Here is a 25,772-nt window from a genome sequence, read left to right as displayed (position 1 = left end):
AACGTAGAGACTCATTCGGCTTTGAGCTGCATTCCTCGCGCTGCAATACTAACAGTAACCGCACGTGTCGAGCAAGCGCGCGATGTGCGCTCGTCGCGCCATCCATTCGTCACATTCGTTAAAATTTTACGATCGCATTGTGACTCCAGCACTTCCCAAAGAGCATGTGGCGTCGTTTTAAGCAAACGAAGCGGTCGCTGCGATACCCGAACGCGGCGCTCTATAGCGATTCCTTGTAGCGGTGCGTTGATCATTGCGCAATCTTTGCGATGCCACGAAATATCAACGAGGTGCGTGAGATCACTTAGCAGTAGGAAAAAAAAAAAAAAAAAAAATCAGGCGCTCATATGATGTCGCAGGATACAATTAATCTTAGGCGTATAATTGCACGACCGTAGCTGTGAAGGCGGTTAGCGGTTACGCAACCATTCTTAGTTGCTTCTGAGGCGCCCTTTTATTGTGTGGATGCCGCTACGCGGAAATAATTTCGCCTCGCAACTTAAGTTTTCGCGCTTTGGCACTTTTAGTATCAGCTACAAAATGGAAGCGGAAGTGAAGTATCGCAAGAAGATCACGTGTAGCACTGCAGCCGCTAGACACAGGACGTCGTAAAGCTGAGTTGCTAATATAATGCGCCCTTTAGTGTGGCGTTCTTAGCTTGACGGGAGGTAGTAGCCATTATTTTCATAAATAACGAAAACAACGCAATATGGTTCGCTCCTAAAACATTTTAAAGTTATTCGAACCATTCTCATGCATGCAATCATGCAAAACGCAATTGTGGTAAAATGCTGTTTTGCTGTTACCGCGAAAAAAAAAAAAAACGCTTCTGAAGTCATCAGTGATCCTGTCCTGCGTTTTCACTGATAGTGACATACTTTGTTTAACAAAATTTAGTAACTATATTGCATTTGACAGAAGATCAAAAAAAAAAAGAAGTCTTAGGTACTAATGTATGCGTTCAAGCAGTGAAGTAGAGTCCCAATAATAACTAGCTGCTTTAACTTCATTGCATAGGAATACACGCGTTTTTATAACAAGTGCAAAAATAGAAGGAAGTTGAGTTCCACAACAGCATCGCCAACAGAATAGGTTGAAAGGAAGCCGAACACCAACAAAAGGCACCATGTATGTACCGGAAAAGAAACTGCGTTTTGCGCCCCTTTCATTTATTTATAGTAGGAATGTTCCGTGAGTTTCGTGCAAAAATGTAGCATTGGAGGGTATCATACCATCAGTTCCCTGCCGTCAGCGCGTTTCGTTAGCAAACAAATGGCACAAATCGCTCACAGCGAAGCGCCGCGCCGTGTATACAAATCAATGCGCGCCGCACTAACGTAGCGACGGTGCTGCCATCTATAGCCCGATCCCGCCGCCACTGTAGCTACACATTTTACTCGTGCCGTCGTACGAAACACGCGCAAAAAAACGCCGCGCTTCGTACATCAGCAACCAAAAGCATTCACACCATAAGCGCGCTTGCAAGGAGCATGGATTAAAGCGTATATGCACCCAAGTGCAACCGAAACAGACTCTCGTATCCGAGTTAGCCTTTCCAGCGCAGCACAGACACAGCTAGCTGTAAGTTAGTATCCGTCCGGAGCTTTATATAGAAATCGCCTGCAGCTGAGGCGAGGCCAACCAATGCATCGTACGTCGCACAGGGACGAGGCGGAACGCGCTGCGTACGAATCGTCGTGCACGCAGAGGGACTAATGGCCATCAAAGAGCCGTCGCCGCCGCACCTGCGCGCGCAGCACCGTCGAGAGGAACGCGCGCGCAAAAAAAGAAAAAAAAAAGGGGGGGGGGAACAAAGTGCTCAACGCAGGCACGTGCGTCCGCTGCGCTGCAGGTACGCTGCACACGCCACCAGCGCGAGAAATTGCTTCGCGCTGCGCCCGCTCACGCAAGTACTGTGCGCCACATCAACGACGGAGAAAGAAAAGCCGCGCCATGTACGGAGAGAGAGAGAGAGAGAGAGAGAGAGAGAAAGAGCACGTGCGCAGCCGGCCAACGCGGGCGAGAGAGAACGGGACACGCGAGTGAACGGCGAGCGTCAGAACAACGCGGAAAAGGTTAAGAGCAATTGAGACGGGCCACGACGCGCGAAAGCACGCGCTCGGCGAACAATCGGCCCGCAAAGCGTCACCGCAGACAAAAGGATTAAAAACAAAAAAGAAAGAGAAGAAAACGAAAGAAGGAGGATCCGCGATTCGCTTGGTGGTAGGGGATCACAGATTACGGCTGAGCAATCGCCAAGAACACGCCGAAGTCAATTCTCACATGCGGCATGCGAGGAGCCTTACATGAATCCGATGTAAGTGGCGCGAGTGAAAATATGCGCGTCGGAATGAAATTAGCCTGTGGGGCTAGTAACTAGTAACTGTTGGGCTAGTAGACTAGTAAAAGCTATATCGGGTTGCTGAGGCATCTGGTCAGACTGAGTCGGCTCGATCGGCAATTGGAATTAACGTCTCATCAAAGGCGAAGGACCAAAATTCGCGAAAATCGCTAAAGTGCTTTGCAAGTCGTTCTCACACGAATGTGACAGCGGCGCATAGATCATAAATTCTAGCGCACAGCATTCGTGTAAACGCGGACGAAGCGCCCCTTTTAGCCAATGCACGCAAACTGCTAGCGCATCGCATCAAGGGCGGGGACAGAGCGATAACGAAAACGTCTGGCGTTTGCGATTTTCCACTCAAAGCGCACGTTTAAAAAGAAAGGGGAAAAAAAAAACTGTCTCAAACACGTTTAGCACGCTGTCGCGCTAGAGTTAACGAGCAACGTGCAAATGGTGGTGCGTCACATTACGATGCGCTTAGAAATGCGATGAAATACCGTCGCATTCGTGGAGACACGGCTACGGACATTTTCTTGCCCCCCTCTGCCATTAGTTGTTACGCTGCATTCCACACACAACAGGGGAGAGGGGGGGTAGCGTGCGCGCTTGCCTGTGCTCAATTCCCACGCTGGTAATTCATTTGCAATACTTACTGACATAATTGCGTGGACCTCGCAAGGTTTTATGTAAAGCAGGAATTCGAATGTAGCAACACTGCAACTACGCTGTATTTTTTATTTTTTTGTAATTTTAAGCAGGCGCGCTTAAGAGGACGCTTTAGCTCGGGCCCAACTCCGATGCAGCCTATGCGAATACATGTAAAACGCAAGAACGTTGTTCTGAGATAACCCCTGGACCGATTTTAATGAAATTTGTTGCATTTGAGAGAGAAAGTTAAATTCCAGTTATAGAATTTATAGCTATAGCTGGGGGTGTGTCGCATAGCTGTCCACTAATCTGCTAGCGCAATCGATGTTTCGCCTTTCGGGCGAAACTGCGTATTTTTTATTTTTGTTATTTTCTTGTTCCCTTAGCGCACGCACTGCCACACGGAGATAAGACGCCGCAATAAATGTGGGCTTTGTAATCGCCACAAAACAACGCCAGCGGCACGCGACGCCATATTACAGAAAAATGCTAATTTTGCCACGCGAGAGAGTAAAGTTCCAGGAAGCTCACTCTGCGTTTATCTGCGCTTCCATGCTTTTTTGTTTATATCCATTGTTAAGCGACAAAGGACGTTTAAGATGCTTGTTGACAATGTAAGAACGAGATGAAGATAGAGATAAAGCAAGGCACAAGATACACGCCGAACTGCATCTATAGAAAATCGCTGTTATTTGTCCCTTCGTGCGTACTATAGATCTAAGTCGAAACTTCGTAGCTTATGCATGGCTTGATGAGTTTTTTTGTTTTTTTTTACTTTCGCAAGCAAAGCGCTAAAACGCGGCCTATAGCCCTTCTGTACGTTCTTAATAGGCGCATTTACATGTCCATTGCGTATTTTGGCTCTCGTGTGAACACACGCTCAATCAAAAAGTGTGTCAGTCAAAGCACGTCAATCAACGAAAGAAGGATGTGGAAGAAAAAAAAAAGGAAGCAATGCACGCAGCTGTTTTAATACGGAGTGTACACAGCGCCAAGCTCTACATTTATCACTCTGTACGGACAATTAAAATAAAATAAAAAAGAAAGAACCTTAAGCAAACGACGCCGTTGTGATCAATCATTTCCGGTGCAACATTGCGCTGCTTGTCACGCCCATGAAGTTTTGTAAACCTCACGACATAGGTTATGTCATACGTGTGCGTGCTACATCAAAGATGACATCATAGGCGACATATATGATGAAAGATGGGACATGCTGTCGCTGTTTGTGAACAAACGCCTCGTAAGCCTTAATTCGGGTTTCATTTTCCGGGGTATAGTACGCTAAATTTAGTTGGCAAGGGATAGAACTACATGGCTGCAATAAACACTCCGCCGATATGGGACTCCTGCATATGCTAACTCGCCTTTGCTCTGAGGCTATTCTCAGTGCTACATATCAGTTTTCCGAAGCATGAGGCGCGTTTCTTATATTCGAATATCTTTTGCACCCTTGTGTACGCCCAAAAAACACATCCTCTAATATGAACCACAATGTACAAAAAGCACTTTGTCCCTCTCCAAAGCAGACCGTAGGGACATAAGAACAGATTCCTTTTGTGTCTGCAGACAACACCGTTGTCAGACGGAGTGCTTGACTGACTGAACGAGCTCAACGTCACAAAGCAACACTGAGGCTATTGAGGAGCAGGCGCATGCATAGCGCCGCGGTGGGTCAGTGACTATGACGTGCGTGCACCGCTGCGAGCGACGTCGTGGGTTCGATTCCCAGCAGCGAAGCGGCCGCATTCCCACGGAGGCGGAAAAGCAGAAACGCTCCTGCACCGCGATTTCTGGTGCGCGCGCGCGTTGGTCGAAGTAAATCCGGAGTCCTCCCGCACAGGGACGTTAAACCCCACAATTTAAGTATCCAGAGACACGAAGTACGCAAATACCAGAATATACAAGTGATGACTGCGGCGGGTATTCGCGCTTGGCCTACATATATGTCCGAGTACCCGTGACACATTTCTTAACGACTCGAAGTGAAATAAAACTGCGTTCGGTACCTAACGCAGATGCGCATACGCCACGAGAGAAATGAAATAACGTATAAGGAAACTGCATTGTTTCGTTTTGCGACAAGTGGCGCATCGCATTCGTGTAAACGGCGGCGCTGGGAAGGCGAATCGCACTGACGCGACAAGAGACGGTACACATACAGTTCCGAGGCGGTGTAATCGCCTCGCGTCGAGCATGTAAACGCTGGCGTATCGCATTGAGGCAGGAAGACGAATGCCGCCGTGTGCTCTCTTTCACTTGCGGGCAGAATCGCCGGACACAGGTTCCAGCTCGTTTCGGGCGAGGGGAGCTGCTCGACACGTAAACGCTGTCGCACAGTATGTAGTGTTCCTGATGCACTAAAGAATGCGACACGCAACTGTCGCATTCATGTAACCGCGGCTCGTGCAAATCGCGATAATGCGCTAGGAAAACGAATGGCATTAATGCGCCAGGAGAAAGTAGATCGAGACGACTCGCGCGGTGAATATAAAACGCTGGCACATCGCATCGACGGAGACAGCAAGGTGACACGACTGCCAGCGACACAGCTTCCGGCTTGTTTCGGAGGAAAATGGATGCGCCGCACGCAAGACGCTTAGTTTTACCGTGATGCGCTAAGAAATACGATACGCTATAAACGCGTAAACGCAGGTTTTTATACAGTGTGAGCAATAAACCACGTGAAAGAAATACACAAGAGGAAGAAACTACAGGAGCATTTCGTGAAAATGGATCCCCGTCATAAGCCACACCCTACACTCTCTCCCACCTTGTCTATTTTTTTTCTTTCACTTATTCCGTCTAATACAGCTTGATATAGGCGCATTAGACGGAATACCGCTGCAGTTGCACTTCTTGCGTCTCGGTGAAAAGGAGAACAGCCCGACGACGCTGCATAGGAGCCGGCAAGCCGAACACGCAGAACTCAAATAGCCGCGCTTCCTTCCTTCTTTTCACTTCGTACCCCACCTCCTACTTTATTGAGTGACCGGAAAAAAAGAAAACGGTTTCCAGGTCCGGAAACGGCGGCGAGAACCGGAAGGGGAAGAAATAAATAAAATGCGGCAAAGCACGAAAGAAGGTCGGCCGTTCTCACACGTCGGCCGCGTCGTGTCCCCCTTTTCCGAAGCACTGGCGTGCTGGTCGCACGCAGCACGTGCAAAAGGCGCCCAGCGAAGCGGTGCGGCGCGCATGTCCGAATAAGGCACCGCCGGGGCGCCAAGAAACGGTAATCGTTCCTCCCCATCTCGCCTCAACTCGCTCCCTCTCGAGCCGGACCACCGAGCGCTGCCCCGATGGCCGGCCGGCAGTTGGCCAGTGCCCAGCCGGTCGGTCTCTCGTTCGCCCTGGCCAGCTCGCGGCGGCGGCGGCGTTTCGTCATTCCTCGCCCTTCCAGTTTTATTGAGCCCGACTCTCGAGTTCGCTCTCGGTCGGGCGACCGTGTCCGCGTGCCTTATTTATACACGGCAGCGAGCGCCCTGACGTCCAGCTCCGTGCACGCGTTTTCCGTGAACGCGGCGCGCACGTACGCACGCACGCACTCTCTTTGCTCGCGCGGCGGCGGCGGCGGCCCCGTTTCGCGCTCGGCCTCAGTCACGTCCCGTTTGCCGCTGCACATGTACCGCGCGCCTGCGCAACCCTCCGTCGATGCCGCCTTGGAAGTTGAGCGCGCTCCCCTCCTCCCCTTAGTTTCTTCCCCATCTTCGCCTCCACAACCGCCAACACACAATGAGCGATCGCCGCTCGCGTGACAACGCGAGGTCCGTATCTATATAAGCAGGCGATGTCACACCAAGGCGATCGCCTTTCGTACAGTCTACGTGCTCCAATAACGAAAGTACGCATCTCCTAGCACGGAGCAACCTCGAAAATGTTTGCACGGTCCACATGGCCAACGGGTAGAACTAACAAACAGTCAAGTCACCCGTTTCAAACAACCTTTCGAGGCAGCCTACGCCGTGTCTCGGTTAGTCGTGCTTCTAAAACTTCAGTCGGACAATCGGACTTGCCGGAATAGGTAGTAACGCCATAGGGATATGCTCAGAAAACTATCACAGAAGAGGAGTGAGTGAACGATGTTGGAAAAAGACGACCCATGCTAAGTATATATTTGCCTTCCCTTTCCTGGCGGTCGCGTAAGAGCAAGAGCAATGAGGTTCCGCTACATTGATGCGTAGTGATCGGATAAGCTCACTGACCCGAGAAGCATGTTGCTATATATATATATATATATACTTTCCTCAGCCCCAGTGTCCACTGTTGTGAACATCGCTTTTCCTCATCAAAATTAAAGCACTATATATATATATATATATATATATATATATATATATATATATATATATATATATATATATATATAATGAACCTATGATCGTTATGTTGCGATCATGTGAATTAAATATATATATATATTGGTTCCCGAAAACGCGGTTCCTGCTGCTGGCCGAATAGCTGCAGAGCCAGTAAACACTTTTCAAGGATCCCGCATCAGGACACGACAAATGAAACAGCTTTCTTGGCGAGTGCAAAAACAGAACTACGAGAAAGCAGCCAAGCCAAACAGCTTACCTGGCACTCGCACCCATTTCCAAAACTGCGTTTTTTTCTCGTATTTTTATTCTTTCTCCGCATCATCTCTCTCTCTCCCCCCATTTTTGAGAACGAGAGCGACCGCCGCGCAACACAAGTAGCACGCTTTCTGTCACGAGAAAGGAAGGCTTGGAGCCAGGAATAGCCCCACATTAATGGCACACTAAGGAGCAAGACAAAATCATTTTGGACTGGCAAGGTATTCGTTTAAGACTTTTCAGTTACTTGGCGGAGAGAGAGCAAGATAAAAAGAAATGTAGGAAAGGCAGCGGGGAGGGGGTCTTATTAAATTCTGGAGTTTTACGTGTCACAACAACGATCTGATTATGAGGAACGTCGTAGTGGGGGGGGGGGGGGGGGGCTCCATCCGGATTACTTGTGACCACCTGGGGCTCTAACGTGCACATAAGTACAGGAGCGTCTTTTTTTTTTTTTTTTCCTGCTCCCATCGAAATGCAGTGGCCGCCGCCGGGATTTAGCGCGCGACTTCGCGTTTAGCAGCTAGGCACTAAAGTACCGCGAAGGGTAAGGCAGGGGCGTTTGCCAGAAAAAGCGCCTGTTGACTACCCTACGCTGGAGGAGGGGAACAGGGCTATAGTAAGAAGAGAGAGATAGGAAGGAAAGACGCGGTGGACGTGGAGAAGTGTTAAACACTGCTAGCCAATAAAGTGAAAGCAATAGTTCGGTTAGGGGATCTATGCCAAAGTTCTTCTTTTCGAACTTCGCGCGCAAACAGCAGCGCCTGCACGTTTGTGTTAAGTCACGGGCTCCAAAGTACTTGTAACGAAAATAACTCTTTTCAAGTTCCTTTTTTCTTCTTTTTTTTTTTTGCTGCGTTGTTTTTGTTCTCAACATCATGTCCCAACTACGCCAACGGCAAACCCTCCAAGTTATTTTTCCATGTTCGAGTCGCTCTTGAGAAGGGCACGTTATAAAAAATTTTGAGCGTCTCGTTAGCGTGAAGATTATCTCATCAATACACAATGTAATTATTTCTCCCTAACAAAATATTTAGTATTGCGTAGCGTCACTGTTTAAAATTCTTCATTTCACAGGCCAGCTAATACGACAACTTTAGGGGTGACGTCGCTCCTTAGTATTGCGTTTTGCGCGAATAAGGACAAACTCGCGACTCCAAAAGTAAATGCTCACCACCTAGCGGCCGCGCCGGGAAACAGCCGATCCAGATTCAGGCTTGAAGCGAAAGAGTGTCTCCTATGACGGCGTGCGCTGAATGCCTCGTAGTTTCCAAATCATCGTCACGCCGGCACACACGAGCCCAAAAATGAGAAAAAAAGAAGACGCACTTTTGTTGTGTACCACTATGCGTGTCGTCACGGTGAAAACACAGCAACGTATGATTTAATCGTTTCCCGAAAGGAGCAGACGGCGCGTATCGGAGAGCGACTTGGATAAGAAACTTCCGCATTGAGAAAAGGTGACAGATATTGCTTGAAACATTTCACTCGGGACGACCACCTGCGCGTGAATACGTGACAGGAGAGAGTCAAAAAGGAAAGGCGACGTTAGAAACTCGTTTTCACCCGACCGCGTCGAATGTACACAATGCTCTCTCGAGCTGCCTGGCCGTTGCTACATTATCTATAGCCTCTTGACAGCTGTAATTATTCGTGACTCACCTCAGAAGCATTGCAAAAACTGCAGCGCTTCCCTTTCTGCTAAGGTGCGAGTCCAGAGGGGACGTAGATAGAACTCTGGGGAGGAGGGAGGGGGACGGTTGGGGGGAGGTGACCTGAGAAGACAAGCAAACCTATACGACGGCGGTTGAGGGGATACTGGATGTTCAAGGTAGGGTACAGCACATTGCTACTGTTTCTGAAAAATAAACACCATGCAAATATGTCAAGCGGACAAACTACGCAGGGCGTGCAGAAGCAGAGCCGCATTAATTAAAGCGCATCGCAGTGTCCAGGCGACACTACGGAAGCGGTCGACCGTCAAATCACCACGTCTGTGCCTGCCGCGTTAGCTTTGCGGCTATAAGCATTGCTAGAGGCCGTGAATTTGATCCCAACCACGGCAGCCGCATTTCGACGGGGGCGAAATAGAAAACGCACGTGCACTTAGATTTTGGGACACGTTAAAGAACATCACGGTGTCAAAATTAATCCGGAGTCCGCCACTACGGCGTGCCTCATAATCCGATCGTGGTTTTGGCAAATACAGCCCCGTAATCCAATTCAAGTTTAACGCTTCTGCCACCATGCGATGTGCCATGTGAGGCAATGACTATGCTCAACCCTCTCAGAGGTTATGAAATATGGCGCACAACAACGCCTCAAGCAAACACGTCTCCCTGTGTGTTCTGTGTACTACGCAGACAAACAGCAGTGGTGCCCGCAAGGTAATGTTTAACATCAGCTCATCACTCTCGTATTAGACTAAACGTTGAAGAAATTAAGCTTTAGCCTTCAACATCAGCGCTAATTATCGTCCATCAAAGCATCCAGCATGGAATGCTTCGCTTACATCGATTCCCACAAGGCATGGGACCTGCACATTTTTTTTCCTTCCCTCAGTTATTTAAAAGAAACAACCAACTACTACTACTACTACTACTACTACTACTCGGTACACGGCCAAGGCGGCCGCATTTCGATGGCGGCGAAATGCGAAAACACCCGTGTATTTAGATTTAGGTGCACGTTAAAGAACTCCAGGTGGTCGAAATTTCCGGAATCACCACTACGGCGTGCCTCATAATCAGAAAATGATTTTGGCACGTTAATTAAACCTCATAATTTAATTTTTTTTTTACTCGGCACACGGTCGGACGACAGGTGCGCTCACACACTCAGTGGCATCGAAACCTGACAACAGACCGTGCCAACTGATCGGAGTCCGGTGTGGGCGTGCGCGACCGTGTCTGTGTGTTCGTACGCGTGCGTGCGGTTAGAACAGCCCAAAAATATTGCTTTGCTCCGTCCGCTGTCGCCATGCCACCATACCATCATCAAACTTCCAAAACTCATGTACACGCAACGCGGCTGGCGCCGGTAGCAAACGGTATGAAAAGTACGCTCAAGCGATTCACACTGCCACGTCCGTTGCCCAAATAGCGATGACATTTATCGCTAGCGTCAGTGAGAGTGTGCTACGAAATTACACGACCTCCGGGGACGATGCAATGGGAAGGTACTGACAGGGAAAATGGATAGTAAAATGTAATATTGCTAATAATAACGAAAGTAGCGGTGCTATTCCGGAAGCACAGAGTATCTGTCACGTGTATTTCCGCTCGCTCTATTTATGTTCCCGATAGCGGCAGTCCACTTACGCCAACAACTGCGATTCATCGCCGGTCTCACTTTTTACTCGTTGCCATTCCGGTGCGCAATACTACCGACGAAGCGGCGGTCGCATATCGAGATGCTTCCTGGCGCTATCTCTCTGTGCCGCGGTGATGACTTGTCCAGTCTCGGTACAGCCCACCGTACAGATACTGATACAAGAGGTAAACAAAACAGGAAGACACAAGACCCACGGCAGGTGTTGTACGTCATCGTACAACAAAAAAGAAAGAAAAAAAAAGCGTGATGCCACTGCGCAGCACACACGCTATGACACACCACCGAGTTCGCGTGCGCAGAGCGTCAAGAGTTCGTTCGCTTTCTGCGACGCCGCGCGGAATAATTAGGCGATTTACTTAGCCGCGCCAAAGCCTCATTCACTCCTTCAAGAGCGCCGAAACGATGCGCCGCGTTGAAGCGAGTAACGCAGCGCGATAGGTCACCGCTTTTTTTTTTTTTTTTCTCGCTACTATTCAGAAGTCGCTTATCGCGGCTATGTTCCGAAAAAATAGCGGAAAGTTGGCTGCAGAGGACGTCGACCAAAAGGAAACAAAACAGAAAATAAATAAACAAAATTTACATGGTCAACGTTGCGGAGAAACGGTTTATGCTGCAGCGGAGACGGTGAAAAAAGTCTGCCACGTGCGCACGCCAGGTGCATCCACAACTGCTCCCGTGCCGAAGACGTAGCGTTAGTACACGTCTTAACTTTCGCGGTCAACGCATGCGGTGTCTTTTCCCTAATACCCCCTCCTCCCTCCTTCCTCCTATCACCATCATCATGAATAACCCCGACGGAGCACTTGGCTTTAAATATGTAAATGAGTACGCGGTAGGCCCACATATTGAATTATAAGATGCACGCGCTACGTAAACTGCTACAGAGGGCCAAACGCTGGACGCCCAGAACAGAGGCGCGCATGCGTACCGGTCCTTCACTCAAGGGAAGCTAAAGGACCGACCCGAATGAACGCTTTGCACGCCGAGAATTAATATCTCGCGCTGACTGTGTGCCCTAATGACTTCCGCGGACAGCGCGATACGGTGGCGCGTTTCGAGAAGTCACCGCGCCGTGTCTGTGATACAGCAATTATCGCAAAAAATAATAATAACAAAAAAGCACAGACAATGGAACGTTGACAAGCAGTGTGCGGGCCACACGCGCAGCCGAGCAGAACCAAACGCACGCACACACTCGCGGGCTTCCGCGGAGAACGCAGCACGTCGCAGCCACGGCAGCCCGAGTATGTACGCATGCCGCGATCGCAGCCATGTTTTAAGAACTGTGCACGCTCGCTGCGTAGTCGAAGTGACCTCACGATGCACTGAACGCGCCTGCCGGTTTGCGGGCGGTGAACAAAGTTTTGGTTTACGAAGTTGAGCCCTGTAGTACGTGTATACGCATGCGGCATGAAACCTATAGACCACATTGCTATTGCTATAGTGCGCGATGATCTCACGCGCCACTTGTCGCATTCGTGCAAACGCCGCTACAGCCACGTTTACGTGGATGTGCGACAGAGGCGCATCGCGCCCGTGCATGCAAACGAGCGCAATCCGCAAATACAAGGTGGCCGCAACTACTCCAGTCAATCATCGTTCTGACGGAAACAAAAACAAACTTGTCAAGCCTTTCGTGCAGGCAAGACAAAATACTATAGGGCTTTATCTTGCAAAAAAAGGGGGGTATTGCGCTAAAAACACGCGGACAACAAAAGTACACGCAGAGTTGCGAGTATGCGCGTGCCCCGTCCACTTCTGTTGTCCGTGTGTTTTGAGCGCAACGCCCCTTTCTACAAGATGAATATCCACCAACTAGACCGACTTGCCGCTCTGCTGCTATAGGGCTTTAAGTTTGTTCGATCCGAGTTTCGTCCAGTAGCGTGAAAAGTAAAGATTGAAAGAGGTCGCAAATGCAAATTACTCGTGCAAAAGCGCCGACTGTGCGCGCGTCACAAACAATCCGGAGGCTGCACTCTATTTCTAACTCTATTCTATTCATTTCGTACCACACGTCGCACTAAGTGGCCGACACCAGCGATAGCCAAGACCTGGCGTCAGGCCAGCCAACGACGAAGGGCGAGAAGAGTGGGAAGTGGAAGTGGAAAGAAACGGCCCTGCGGCTATAAGTTCCAACCTTGGTAGTCGCATCCGCGATGACCGAGCGCGCAGGCTTTGCCGTCGCTTTCGCCCCCACCATTTGCAGCACCATGGCGCAGTGTCAGCCGGTGGTGCACGTGAACTGAACGCCCACTATAAATGGACGTACAAGGAACGACAATAACTCAGTTCCTTGACGGAATCAACCACATGGGGCGCGCGCCAGCTCTGTGTATCCAGTCTCCTTGTAAACGCGCTGTCACTGACTGACTTTCTCTGACTTTCTCACCGTAGAACGTTCCACAACACTGGGCAGCGAAACATATTCGGTAACTGCGTGTCAAGGGGCATGCGATAGCGTCGCGCCACACTGCACCCTTTAAAACGCACTTCAAGAGGAGTCATCAGGATCCAAGTTCAAAATTTCCAAGGATGCAAATTTAGCATCGACACACACACACACACACACACACACACACACACACACACACACACACACACACACACACACACACACACACACACACACACACACACACACACACACACACACACACACACACACACACACACACACACACACACACACACACACACACACACACACACACACACACACACACACACACACACACACACACACACACACACACACACACACACACACACACACACACACACACACACACACACACACACACACACACACACACACACACACACACACACACACACACACACACACACACACACACACACACACACACACATAAGCAAGAAGGAAGGGGATTAACCGAGGGGCCCGATTTTTTTATTAGTCATATCATAAGAAGCCAACAAACACTTGACACCAAGGACAACATAGGGGAAATTACTTGTGCTTAATAAATGAATTAAAGAGGCGATAAATTATCATTTCCAATAATTTATCGTTTCTTTATTTTATTTATTAAGCACAAGTAATTTCCCCTATGTTGTCCGTGGTATATATATATATATATATATATATATAGAGAGAGAGAGAGAGAGAGAGAGAGAGATAGATATATGCCGCAACGTTTCTCACTTCCCGCTAACGCTATAAACGCGTCTAGAGAGCTAGAGAACAGAACACAACCACGATCAGTTTGTTCAAACTGACAAGGTCATTACGCGGTTCAGAGTTGACATGCGCAGCGCAGTGCCGTCCAAAATGACAAAGAATTAAAAAAAATAAATAAGAAAAGTAACTGAAAATAAAGACAAAACAGTGGTCGCGTAATGACACCTTTAACAAATGAACTAGAATGACGCAGTACGCGGACATAAATCAAGGTCAGTACAACGTAGCGATTCTATTCCGAAGCTGTATTCCATCTCGCTCTGCGTCAGTGGTCCGACTTGGCGCTCAGCCCACGCTATCACCGGGATTGACGGGCGGCGCATGGCGCATGACAAGAAAGGAATCCTCGCAGTAAATTGGCCCAGCAGTACAAACGACCAATCATTCTCGTTGATGTTTATTAGCTGTAGTTAAACGGGAAGTTAGGCAGGTTAGAGCCGGCTATGCCACGACACAGAGAAAAAAAGAAAACAACTTTGACTAGCTCTTCTACCCCATAACACGCACACACCGCAAAAAACTCAAACATACTGTCTACAATAAAATGTTAAGGGAAACAAACAAAAAAATCCAGAAAGACATAGTGATTGAATGACGTCAATTGAAACTATCTCACTGTTAAAGACAATCGAAAGAGAACTAGTGAGCGGACACTGGCCAACTTTTTTTCCTTCAAGTTCCCCGAACGCTAAACATACGGCGCGCGTAAATCTGCGCGAGCTCTTATCATGTACGCGTCCTAGAAGTAACGAGGCCGATACAGCTGCACACGCGTAGTGCGATAAACGCCGCCCACAACAATAACACAGATCAGGCCACGCGAGAGATGACCGTCATAATGGGGCACAGAGAGATAGACGCACTGCTGCGAATGTAAAAGACTCACGACGAGCTATCAGCATATAAGAACTGCCGTATATATCCTCCCGAGACCCGAAGACAGCTCATGCACGTAATCGCTTCCACAAGGCCGCTTTCAATGCCGACTGGTGTGCCGGATTCGGAGTCTTCCGCTATATGACATGCCTCGTAATCATGTGGTGGCCTTGACACGAAAGACCCAAGAACTTAATGGAATTTATCAACAGCGATCAAGTTACCGAAGAGTATCAAGGGCATCGAAGTCTCAGAGAATTAAGGAAATCTAGCCCTCCCGTATTCAGAAATGTCCATACTCGATTTGATCTAAATGACGTTTGCCGTAAACGTGCCCGAGGCGCTCATTGCATTTCCACGTCATGTAGGTTAAGTCAAGCGCGGGCTTCTAGTTAAGATGCACTTCTAAATGCGGGGGATGGTTCAGTGGGACACACGATTCGAATTGGCACATCCCAGCCGGGACGGCCGAAAGTGCACCTTTCCACGCCAGGGCGCACAAATTTAGCAAGGAAAACAACGCATACACAGAAGAACGAATTGAAGGAAGAACGTACAGGGAAAACATATCCCCGGCTTATATACAGAGCAGTAACGCTTGTCGCAGAGGCTCAACGGGATATCCGAGCAAGAGGTCGCCACGTTCGTCGATCTCCGGCCGCGGCGGCCCCATTCCGATGATGAAACACTCGGGTACCGTTAACTGGGTGCGCGATAAAAGAACTCTAGGAGGTCAAAATTATTCCGGAGCCCTGTACTACAGCCCCTATGGAGCCTTTCGTAGCCCGAGTGCCTCACTGGAACGTTAAAATCAATCAATCAATCAATCAATCAATCAATCAATCAATCGATCGATCGATCGATCGTAACAAAACTCGGCACGCCATGGGTTCTCGAGGTAGCCTCGCAGTTGAAAAAAAAATTGGTCCTGGTGCGGAACTCGAACCAGGGACCACCGCCTATCCGGGGCAGCCGCTCTACCATCTGAGCTAACCAGGCCGCTAGCAGATGGCAGGGCCAAGTCGAATTTGTCAACAACTCAAAGCAAAGACAAGATTTTGACGTAACAGTTATGCGGATACCCGCAAGGTTTTTCTTCTCTTCTACTTCTCTCCGCCCTGCAGGTTTCCGCAAAACTAATACGCCAGGATTCGAAAACATTCGGCATGCGCATCTACATGCACGATATGTCGACGGCCGCTCATTCGTGTTTGTTTTACTTTCATATCGGGCATCAATTTGCAGATCTCCTAACCTGCGCCTCTCGCGACGTAGGCCATTCGTGAACTGCAGCGACACAGCAGGATGTAATCGAAACATCCATGAGCAGCCGAGTCATCGCGGCTCCCGATTCGATCCGCTCGCGTCGAACGAAGCTTAGGAATGACTGCACGAGAAAGGGGATGCAAAGGGCGGTACACCAGCACGACACAGCGCTGAGCCATGATCTCACACGGGTCGCAGACAATAACGCCACATCTCCTTCAGGACCGACCAGCCACCATTATGCAAGACGTATGCCCGAGTGAACGCCCAGAGAGAGACGAGAGTCGGGCATGCTTCCGTTGCAACGCCCGCCTTCTATTCAACGCCGGCAACACACACGAGCGAACAGAGGCCAAGTGCACTACGGCTGCCTTCCAAAATTGACGAAAAAAGAAAGAGAAAGAGAGAGAATGAAATATAAAATAATAATAAAAAAAACATTTCCTTTATTACTTGTCACCCTCGCGCGTCCCCGGATCCGGATGCCGGCAGGAGTGCGAACCACTACAACGCACAGCCGGCTGCAGGAGAAGAGAGAGAGAAAACAACAGAAAGGCCACGCGCAGCTGGCGGAATAGTTCGTCCGCGGCGAGCGACCCGCGAGGGAATTGGTTCGCTCATATATCGTCTCGACAACAGTTCCGTGCAGTGCGCAGGGATCCGGCAAGCACGCTAACCAATCTCTCCAAGATACGCGTCGGGTCAGTAACGCAATGTACGACTTCGCTTGTTCACGCAAAGTGAACTGCGAATCCCGCGGCTGGGAAAGCAGACTCGCAAATCGGCTCGGCGACTGTACAATCCGACACGTCCTCTGCAGCCGAGAAAGCCACGACAGCAGCTCGCACTCCACGGCACTGTGCACTGATGACGCAACACAGAGACAACGACAAGTCGTCAAAAAAAGAAAAGAAAGAAAGCACAATGTCTGTGCGATAATGCGCAACAGGCAAATCGCAGGCGCGTTTAATTTAGACAAAAGTGATAGTGCACGACAGTTCGCACTGAACGACGCGGGGTAGACTAGTAAGCGATAAGAAAGCGAATAGGCCGTTTCTTTCGCTGCCCATGGTCTGTTGTTTGCATGCGACGCGTTCTGCCCTGCTTGGAATTCCCCGTAAGGGGAAGCCACCCTACCTGGGCAACACGCAGTTATCAGGGTTAGGGGCTGACATTGGGCAGAAATGAGCCACTGCATGCTAATTATTAGCTCAACCCCACCACCTACAATACCGTATTAAAGTACTCTACACGTTTCTCGAGCACAGTTATGAAAAGCTGTGCAGCCGGTTGAAAACGTGGCTCCCCAAGAGTACTGCTACGCAGCGATAGTAGTAATCATGTCCTACCGCACATGACAACTAAAGGATGCCGAGTGAACTACCGACCCGCTGCGGCGGTAATGGCGCTCTGATACTGAGTACGAGGTCGCGGGTTCGATTTCCAGTCGCGGCTACCGAATTCCCACGGGGGCGGAATGCAAAAACGCTCCTCGTGTACTGTGCTTTCGGTGCTCGTTAAATCAGTCAATCTGGAGCCCTCCACTACGGCGCCCTTCGTAACCCACAATACAGTTCAGTAGTAGTAGCATCTTATTTTGACAGTCTCGAAACCTTAAATGTTTCGATACGTTAAACGCACCCTTCGCGATAGGGCAGGTGTCGCTTTATTTCATTTCTCCGCCAGCATGCGAAGACAATAAAAAAAAGCACTGTTCGGGGAACCTGCCACGTGCCTGTCTCGTTACAAGCCCGTCTACATAGGCTACACGCGGGCTCGATGCCAGAACAAGCCCGTCCTATGGCGGTGTTGTTGAACTTTCAGCAGCAATAAACCGCGCTCCCATCTCACTGCAAGAAAAACAGCAGTTGGCCGTTTATTAGCTACCCGTCGCAATCACGCGCAGCTGTTCGCCTGCCGAGTGTCTTCAGTCATACGCAGCCGGCGCAGAATGGCGTATCCGAGAGTGGACTATAGTGAATGTTCGAGTAGTAGTAGTAGTAGCAATAATTCGAGTGAAATAAAAACGTGGGCGGCTTGCCGGTCATTCAGCTAGCTCGTCAGGAACGTTTAAATTACATGGAGCTTGTCAACGGCACCCAACAACGGTGACACCGCTGTCATCGCGTGATTAACTAACACTTGTTAATGGAGCGCGTAATAGTAATAAACAATTCAAGATTCGTGAAAAAGAATAGTCGCTGAGAACGCGAGCGTCATTAGGCCAGTCCGTTAACCGGACACAAGTGATTTGCTGGGCGATCGTCCCTCTTCCACTTCGCACCACAGCGAATAACCAGCGTCCAGAAGCCGCGCAGACGACGCGACAGCTGCGGAGAGCGCAGAATTGGGAACCCGACGATGACGCGCTTGTATCCGACGACGCATCATTCGGGCTTCGTTAACAGCTTCCTCGAACGTCTGTCGTACGTATGCGGGCCGAACTAACGTCTCGGCACGCGTTAACTCGCGTTCCCTCTACATCATCAGTGCCCTTTGCGCCGCGTGTTTGCCCACGTATAGCGGCGGCGGCGTCGCAGTTCAACGCGCGTGGGAACGCGGAAGGCGGCCGGTTTGCGGCTGCGCTGCGCGGCGACGACCTTTCGGTCTGTCGCGTCCGGAAGAAAACCGCGACAGGCCATAAGAAGGAGAGAGAGAGAGCGAGTGAGATTTAAAAAAGAAAGAAAGGACACCTTAGCTGCCCTAATGTAGTTTCGCCGCTGCACTTTAAGTGCCAGCGGTTGCCTTTCTCTTCGCGTCAGACGATCACCATGGAGAAACATTTTGCGTGCGTCCGTCAAAAATTAAAAATAAAAAAAAAACGGAAAGAGATGGGTTGTGTCCACGAATCGCCGCGTGCTGCTCTTATTTCGTAAATCTAGCCTCTCACGATACATTAATGCATAGAGTTTCCTAAAAAAAAATTACCAGAGAGAACTCTGGCGCGCTACAGTGTCCACGGCAGTTGCAAGTATACAGCTGTCCAATCAGCATGGGAATGACGGGCAGTACGCGCAGATGAGTTTGCCCACAAACTTCGTCCTGCTGGCTTCAGACGGATTTCTCAATTTGAAAATTGATATCTGTCAACAAAACACTGCGCTATAGACATAACGAATCGCAGTACATGTGCGCACAGACGTGTTGCTTCTGTGTGTACAGATAAACATGATTACCTGAAAACGTGAAAAAAAAAGCGTAATAAATAACGCCACAACGGCGTTTGAAGTCAGAATAGAAGTACGAATGTTATACAAATCCATACACTGGTCATCATACCCACGGTGGCGGAACGATTAGAGCGTCAGGGTTCCATCTTTTTTTTTTTTTGTATGGAACTCTAAAACCATCTTTTAATGCACCTATTGATGGTTAGGGGGAGAGGCCAAATTATAGCCTAGTAATACTTACGGAATGGCACATAGCTAAGGACGGCCCTGACACTCAGGGAAATTATGTCCTCATTGAAAGCACCACACTTTGGCATAAGACGGTTAAATTTGGAGGCAGGAGATACGTATGGAATTAACAATTAAGCCGCTCGACGTACCGACAACATGGCTGCGCCACTCAAGTGACCCATGAAATGCTTCACGAAACGATAGCCAACCTCAGATTTCCTCTAAAAAATTCGGGTTCGCACAAATTGCGACCAACTGCGAAATCTTTAAACGCGCACGAAATCTAATGTCACCGAAGTGTATGTTGGAATAAGCCGTTACGTTAAACCAAGGACGAATGAGCGTCTCTTCTCTCCTAAAATTTGCGAATTGGGCTGCAGTCCGTCATATAATTTGCAAATATGTTAGTATCTTCACTTTCATAGTTACTCCAGAGAAAATATAGGGTGCTTGACAACAAGGACCCTGACCTCCCTGACGGGTGATGAAAAAAAAATAAAAGTGAAAGCTAGAGAAATTCGTCTGTGCATTTAGGATGATGACGTTTGCTGAAAAAGTGCGTTAAACTGCCTCGCGCTTGCGTTTTTACACACACACACACACACACACACACACACACACACACACACACACACACACACACACACACACATATATATATATATATATATATATATATATATATATATATATATATATATATATATATATATATATATATATAATTATTTCCTTTTTACCTCTCCGTTATATTTGGCCCTGCGATGTGGCAGGAAATACGTGAGAAATAAAGCGATACAACAGAACGTGCAATAACCTGTTTCTTTTTCCCTTTTAAGTCTTAAAAACTAAATATAACTGGAGATTGTCCACTTACATTTGTTTCGTCCTGGTTTAAATTTCGCGAAGATTGCATTTTACGGTCCGGGCCGTTCAATAAGACATTAGGCACTGTTGTTTTCCCATTAAAAGTAATATAAACGAAAGACGCGAAGGTCCAATAAATGGCGTCCATTACGTCACATGTTGCTATCGGCGCCTGCAGTAAGGCAAAGCACAGCCTTAGAGATTAGTTTCTATATCATTCTGGCTTCGCTCTCGACGCGACGTGGACATCACGAGGATCGCAGAGGTGCAGTGTCAAGTGTTATGTCGAACGATCCCAAAACCAAAATGGCACGTGCGCCTAATGTCGATACCAGCAGCGAACGGGACCAACAGCTTTACCGCACGCTACATTGTGAATTTGCCTTCGCCGGCCCTAGCGCTGTGCATTACTCTCACGTTAAGTGGCGCAAGAGCACTTCGCCCTTCTCCATCGCATTTGTTTCCTACAAGAATAACTAGCGCGAGCGTCTAGGGTAGTTGCAAGCGTGGAAGTTCCTCCAGCGTGGGAACGATGCGTAGTATACAGGATGCGGTGTCCGTACCCTCCAACAGGGTGCGGTTCTCCCAATATGTACCTCCGTAAAGGAACAAATCAGATCTCTGGGACACCAATATTCCTTCGTTGTACAAGCAAATTCGTTATACAGGATATTTCGCTGTAGGAGCGTCCAACTTTAAATACCACCATAAGAACGTATGAAGTCACAAGTACGAAGATTATAAAAATCCACGTATACGTACCCATAATTATCATGGTAGTTGACCTATCGAAGCGACAGAGTGCACTCTATTAAATTTTGTAGGAAACTCCATGACATCGACCACCGCAAAAGTGTGGGAGGAAAATATCGCTGGTTGGAATCTCGGGTTCGAGAGTGCCCCTGAGCGTGGTCGGACGCGTCGCTATGGAAACACGACGCCAGTAATAGCGGTGGGACATTCAGATAAGTGTACTCTGTGGGCTCGTAATAATCGCGCGCGCGCTTTCTTACCCGCCAGTTAGTACAATCTTGTCCCTCATATACACGCGTTACCAATAATGGTAATCGCCCCCCCCCCCCCCCCCCCGATATGCGTTAGTGAGTGTTGAGAGGAAACACTGCTAAGACGACAATCAGAAGGCGGCACACTCCAGGCCGTAGCTTCCACAGCATCAAATAGAGGTGATATCCAATGTAGATAACTGCGAATTATTTCATTATCCGAGTTTAAAGGTCATGTCTATAGGCGAACGAATGTTTAGCAGTCCGGTGAATGTCTCCCTAAACCAGTAGCGATTCATGTGGTGTACAATTCCACGGATCACGCACAAGTGAGCAGAAAACATGCTTTACAGATAAAAGCGCGCTGCGACACGATCTTGCCCTCCTGAGAGCGCACTATAGATTGGGCGTCAGTGCACCTAAACCACAGAACCGTGCTTCATTTTACTTTCAGCTCACCCAGCACTTTTCCTTGGGCGCTAGCAACTAACAAATACCGACTAAAATGGTAAAAGTGGGCTACGGTGAAGGCCTTTCATTTCGCATCGTCGAAAAAGATAGAACGCTCCGAACGTCGCGTCTCCTTGTTTCACACGGGTCCCTTCTTCCAACCTCCTATACACTACTTATGAACTGCCAAATCTGAATCGGTCGGTTTCGATCAAGCATTCTTTTTAGGGCCTAAAATGGCAGGTCATCTTTCTTGTTCACGTGATACAACTTCCACTCCCACATCAGGCCTCACAACGAACGAGTAACAGCACAGAAAGCGGCCGAACGGGAAGTTCTCCAATTCCGCGTTATGTAATGGCGGCATTTCTTTTAGCCAATCACGGAAGCCGTAGCAGCCCTCTGGCCCAATCAAAGCTGACCAGAAATTCGACAACATGGAGGAATTTGACAAATGTGTAAAAAAAAAAAATGTCGCAATTTCCTGCTCCCACGTGACCCAATTATGCGTCACGACGTCACGAGAAAACAAAAAGTTTCGATAAAGCAACTCGATTCCTTGTCCGACGACCACTGTTATTTCACTGCAAGCCTTCATTTTCCTGTGAACCTCTCTCCGTGGATTTCCACGTGCCGCATTTCTCACAGCTCGCAACCAGTCAACCCACTCTCGCCGATATTTCCCTGATGACAATCGTGTTGGTGCGTGACCTCGACTCTAACCCCGTGTTCCACAGAAAACGACATTAAGATTAATGCGTGACAAACGTTGCATTTTCTCCGCAAAACAATACAGTCACTGTGTTAATTTTTTTTCTTCGCTTTCGTCTCCAATCATTTCGATTCACTTCAACTCATTTATACTCTGAATTAAATTTTAACGCAGCAGCCGTACATCTATCATCCTACCGATACAGCCATCGACTATAGGATCTGCTTCTGTATATTATTGTATAACCTGTAATATATTATGAATAAACGAATTTGAATTCTTTGATACCTAACTGACAGTTTTGATTTAAATTGATAGTAAGTCTGGGGACTTCTCATTTACGTATAATTATTTTTTCCCGGCTTTCATCTTTTGATTTATTTATTTATTTTATAATCCTACTTGACCCCTTATGACCACTTGACCACTTATGAGCATACCCATCGTACTGACTACGTGCCACAGCAGGGGACCATTCTAATTATTGCTGTATATCTACATTGTTTTGCTGCGAGTTGCGAGTACTTCCGCGAACCCAGCAGCGTCGTACGTGAACGTGAATTTAGCCAGGGAGCAATCGGCCATGCGTTTTGCGGTAGTTTTTATCGCACTGGAGTTAATTGCGTATGCTGTAGCATATACAGTAACTCTATGTCGCACCGGCTTAGAGCTACGCCTGAGGACGAGCATCGACAACACATGACACATTCTTTTTTTTTTCTTTTTTTAGCGACTCAATGCTACTGCTCGGACTGACTCCACTTGAAGCAACATCATTGCTACTACGCGTACAGGTGCACTCAAGTACGTTATGCTACCGAAAGAGTGATTTACCTATGTTCACAGGTTCAAATTGCAGGCAGCCCGGGTGAAGCATGCAGAAGTAATCTGGCCGCTAGGAGAGAAAATTGCGAGCGCTAAAAACCTATTATGGAGCAGCGTTCTCGAACTGTTAAGTTTGTTTAGTGCCTCAATGAATTCCTCAATATCATGTCGATTGTTTAGAAATGCGGTAGTATCCTCCATGGGCTCACGGTCGTTTAACGCAAAGATTTCGAAGAATACTAGAAAGAGTGAGAGAAAAAAAAAAAAAAAATCTGCGGACGCCGCGACTTGTGGGTATTTGTGACAGACGCTGAAACTCCCTTCACACAATGATACCGGCAACATGCTACAGGCGAATTAAAAACGCCACGCTACTTGCTTACATATGCTAGTGTATTCAAAAGATTTAGCAAAGAATGCACAATGAATGAACTTTGACAAACGGCTTGATGTCATGCCTAAACAGTACACTGACAAGAGAAGGGGCCTTCTTTTTTTTTTGCGGCTGCTTTTTTTCTTGTAGCATTGCCACGCGTAGCACTTCGCTTGTCGCGTTCCATGCACATTAATAAGGAATTCAGCCAACAAAAAATCTTACAATTAAAAGTAGGCACACAAAGAACTATCTGTGCAGGGTGAATACGTGTGTATATTTACCGATCACATCGCCGATTTCAGTGAGCGTTTCGTTAGATGCTTAAGAAGTCGGGAAAGATCAAGCGGCAATGCCCGGCGTACGTCAGAAATTCAACGCGGATGTTAAGAGTCGAAAACACGAAAACAGCAAAAGAAGGAAAGAATGAAAAATATGCGATGTCTCTCGGTTCGAGAAGGCCAACTAGGCGACGAGCATTTTATCACCGAACCGTCGAGGTTGTCCTTTTTCCGGACCCGACCGCAAGCAGTCTCACGAGCGAGCGAGTATACCCGCAATAAGGATGCTTCGCCATCCGCACAACTTTCCCATATTTTTCTTTTTTTTTCTTTTCGAAGAATTTAAAGACTACTCCAAAAACGTGGCGTGAACGCAGCATTTGCTGATCTCGCGGTGAACGCAATACATACGCATGCCAGTCAAGCGCCGAGAAAAAGGTAGGCCACTTACACCTAATGGAATGGAATGCCGAGCCGGAGCTGCTCGAGAAACTGCGGCCAAGTTTCAGTTCCCTCACTTCGTTGCCTATCCGGAGTCTGTCGGCAGTACCACTGTGCATCTTTCGATGAATCGCTGAATATCGTTAGGCCTAGGAATTTCGTCTGCCCAACCACCAGTAGCCGTAGCAGTACCAATTCCACTTCTTGTCACCAGCACTGCACACGCAGCCCATTCACAACACAACGCTGACGAGCAACCGGATCCGCACTGGCGTAGGACGTGCGTCGTCGCAGCCCGCACTGCGACACGTGCCCAGACCCATGCCACACTTCACATAACACAACTAACGAAACCGTATGTATCAAAACCTACGGATTTTCACGTTCACACGTCTGCTCAAAGGCTGCGCAGGGCGCATGCGCGTCTCCTTCTTCTTCTCACACAGCAAGAGACTGCGAAGACTGCATCCGCCACACTCCACGGCTGGATAATGCAAAAAGAGAAAAGAAAAAAAAAATGCGCGCTGCGAAAAAAAAAAGTGGAGCGCGGCAGTGGAGACATCTGGAGAGCCTCGACGCAAACACGGCCCACGCCACGCATCACCCCACAGCTTTTTCCCTATCTGTCGAGATCAAGCATCGGCGGGTAGCTCACGAACATGAACTCTGCACATGTTGTACCAGGTCACATGGCATCTCTCGATCACGATTGGGCCCGTTTCTGATCGAAATTCTAGACCGCGATTGGTTTCTTCCCGGAGTTTGCGCAAAGGAGCCGATCGCGAATGAAAGTGCGCCGTGCGACATCCGTATTAACCGCGTGAACGGCTTTCACCATTCCAGAACGTGCTCAATGCATTTAATAACTACACGCAAAGCTCCAACCACATATATATCGCCAATTACTTCCCACAATTTCCTTTCTTTTTTTTTAAGAGGGGGGGGGGGGGGTAATTCTCGCACTCACTAACCGCCGCAGCTCTCAAATACAAAAGGCAAAACCCCCTACTCCAGGCCGAAATAACGAGAAGTCACTTTATTCGCAAGCACGCACACACAAAATAAATTCCCTCAGTCCAGAACGTCACTTGCGTCGTGTTTCAGTGCTAGGCTAATGAAGCCCGCAAGCAACCGTTGGTTGCGGTGGTGGAAGGGTTGGCGATATGGATAACGGT

General features: G+C 48.4%; 1 protein-coding gene across 2 annotated transcripts in view; it reads right to left on the bottom strand.

The window, feature by feature from the left end:
- Positions 1–25,090, bottom strand: part of LOC135915055 (ELL-associated factor 2-like) — a 141,967-nt gene extending 116,877 nt beyond the window's left edge. For both annotated transcript variants that reach the window (XM_065448037.2, XM_065448038.2), the window contains exon 1: positions 24,608–25,090. In XM_065448037.2, coding sequence (XP_065304109.1) covers positions 24,608–24,716 — 109 coding nt within the window. In that variant the 5' untranslated portion in view covers positions 24,717–25,090. The remainder of the gene's footprint in view (positions 1–24,607) is intronic.
- Between the last annotated feature and the right edge of the window lie 682 nt (positions 25,091–25,772).

The sequence above is a fragment of the Dermacentor albipictus genome, chromosome 1, assembly GCF_038994185.2.
Source record: "Dermacentor albipictus isolate Rhodes 1998 colony chromosome 1, USDA_Dalb.pri_finalv2, whole genome shotgun sequence".
Classification (NCBI taxonomy): Eukaryota; Metazoa; Arthropoda; class Arachnida; order Ixodida; family Ixodidae; genus Dermacentor; species Dermacentor albipictus.
The sequence above is the reverse complement of the archived record's forward strand: the minus strand, read 5'-3'. Positions and strand labels throughout refer to the sequence as shown.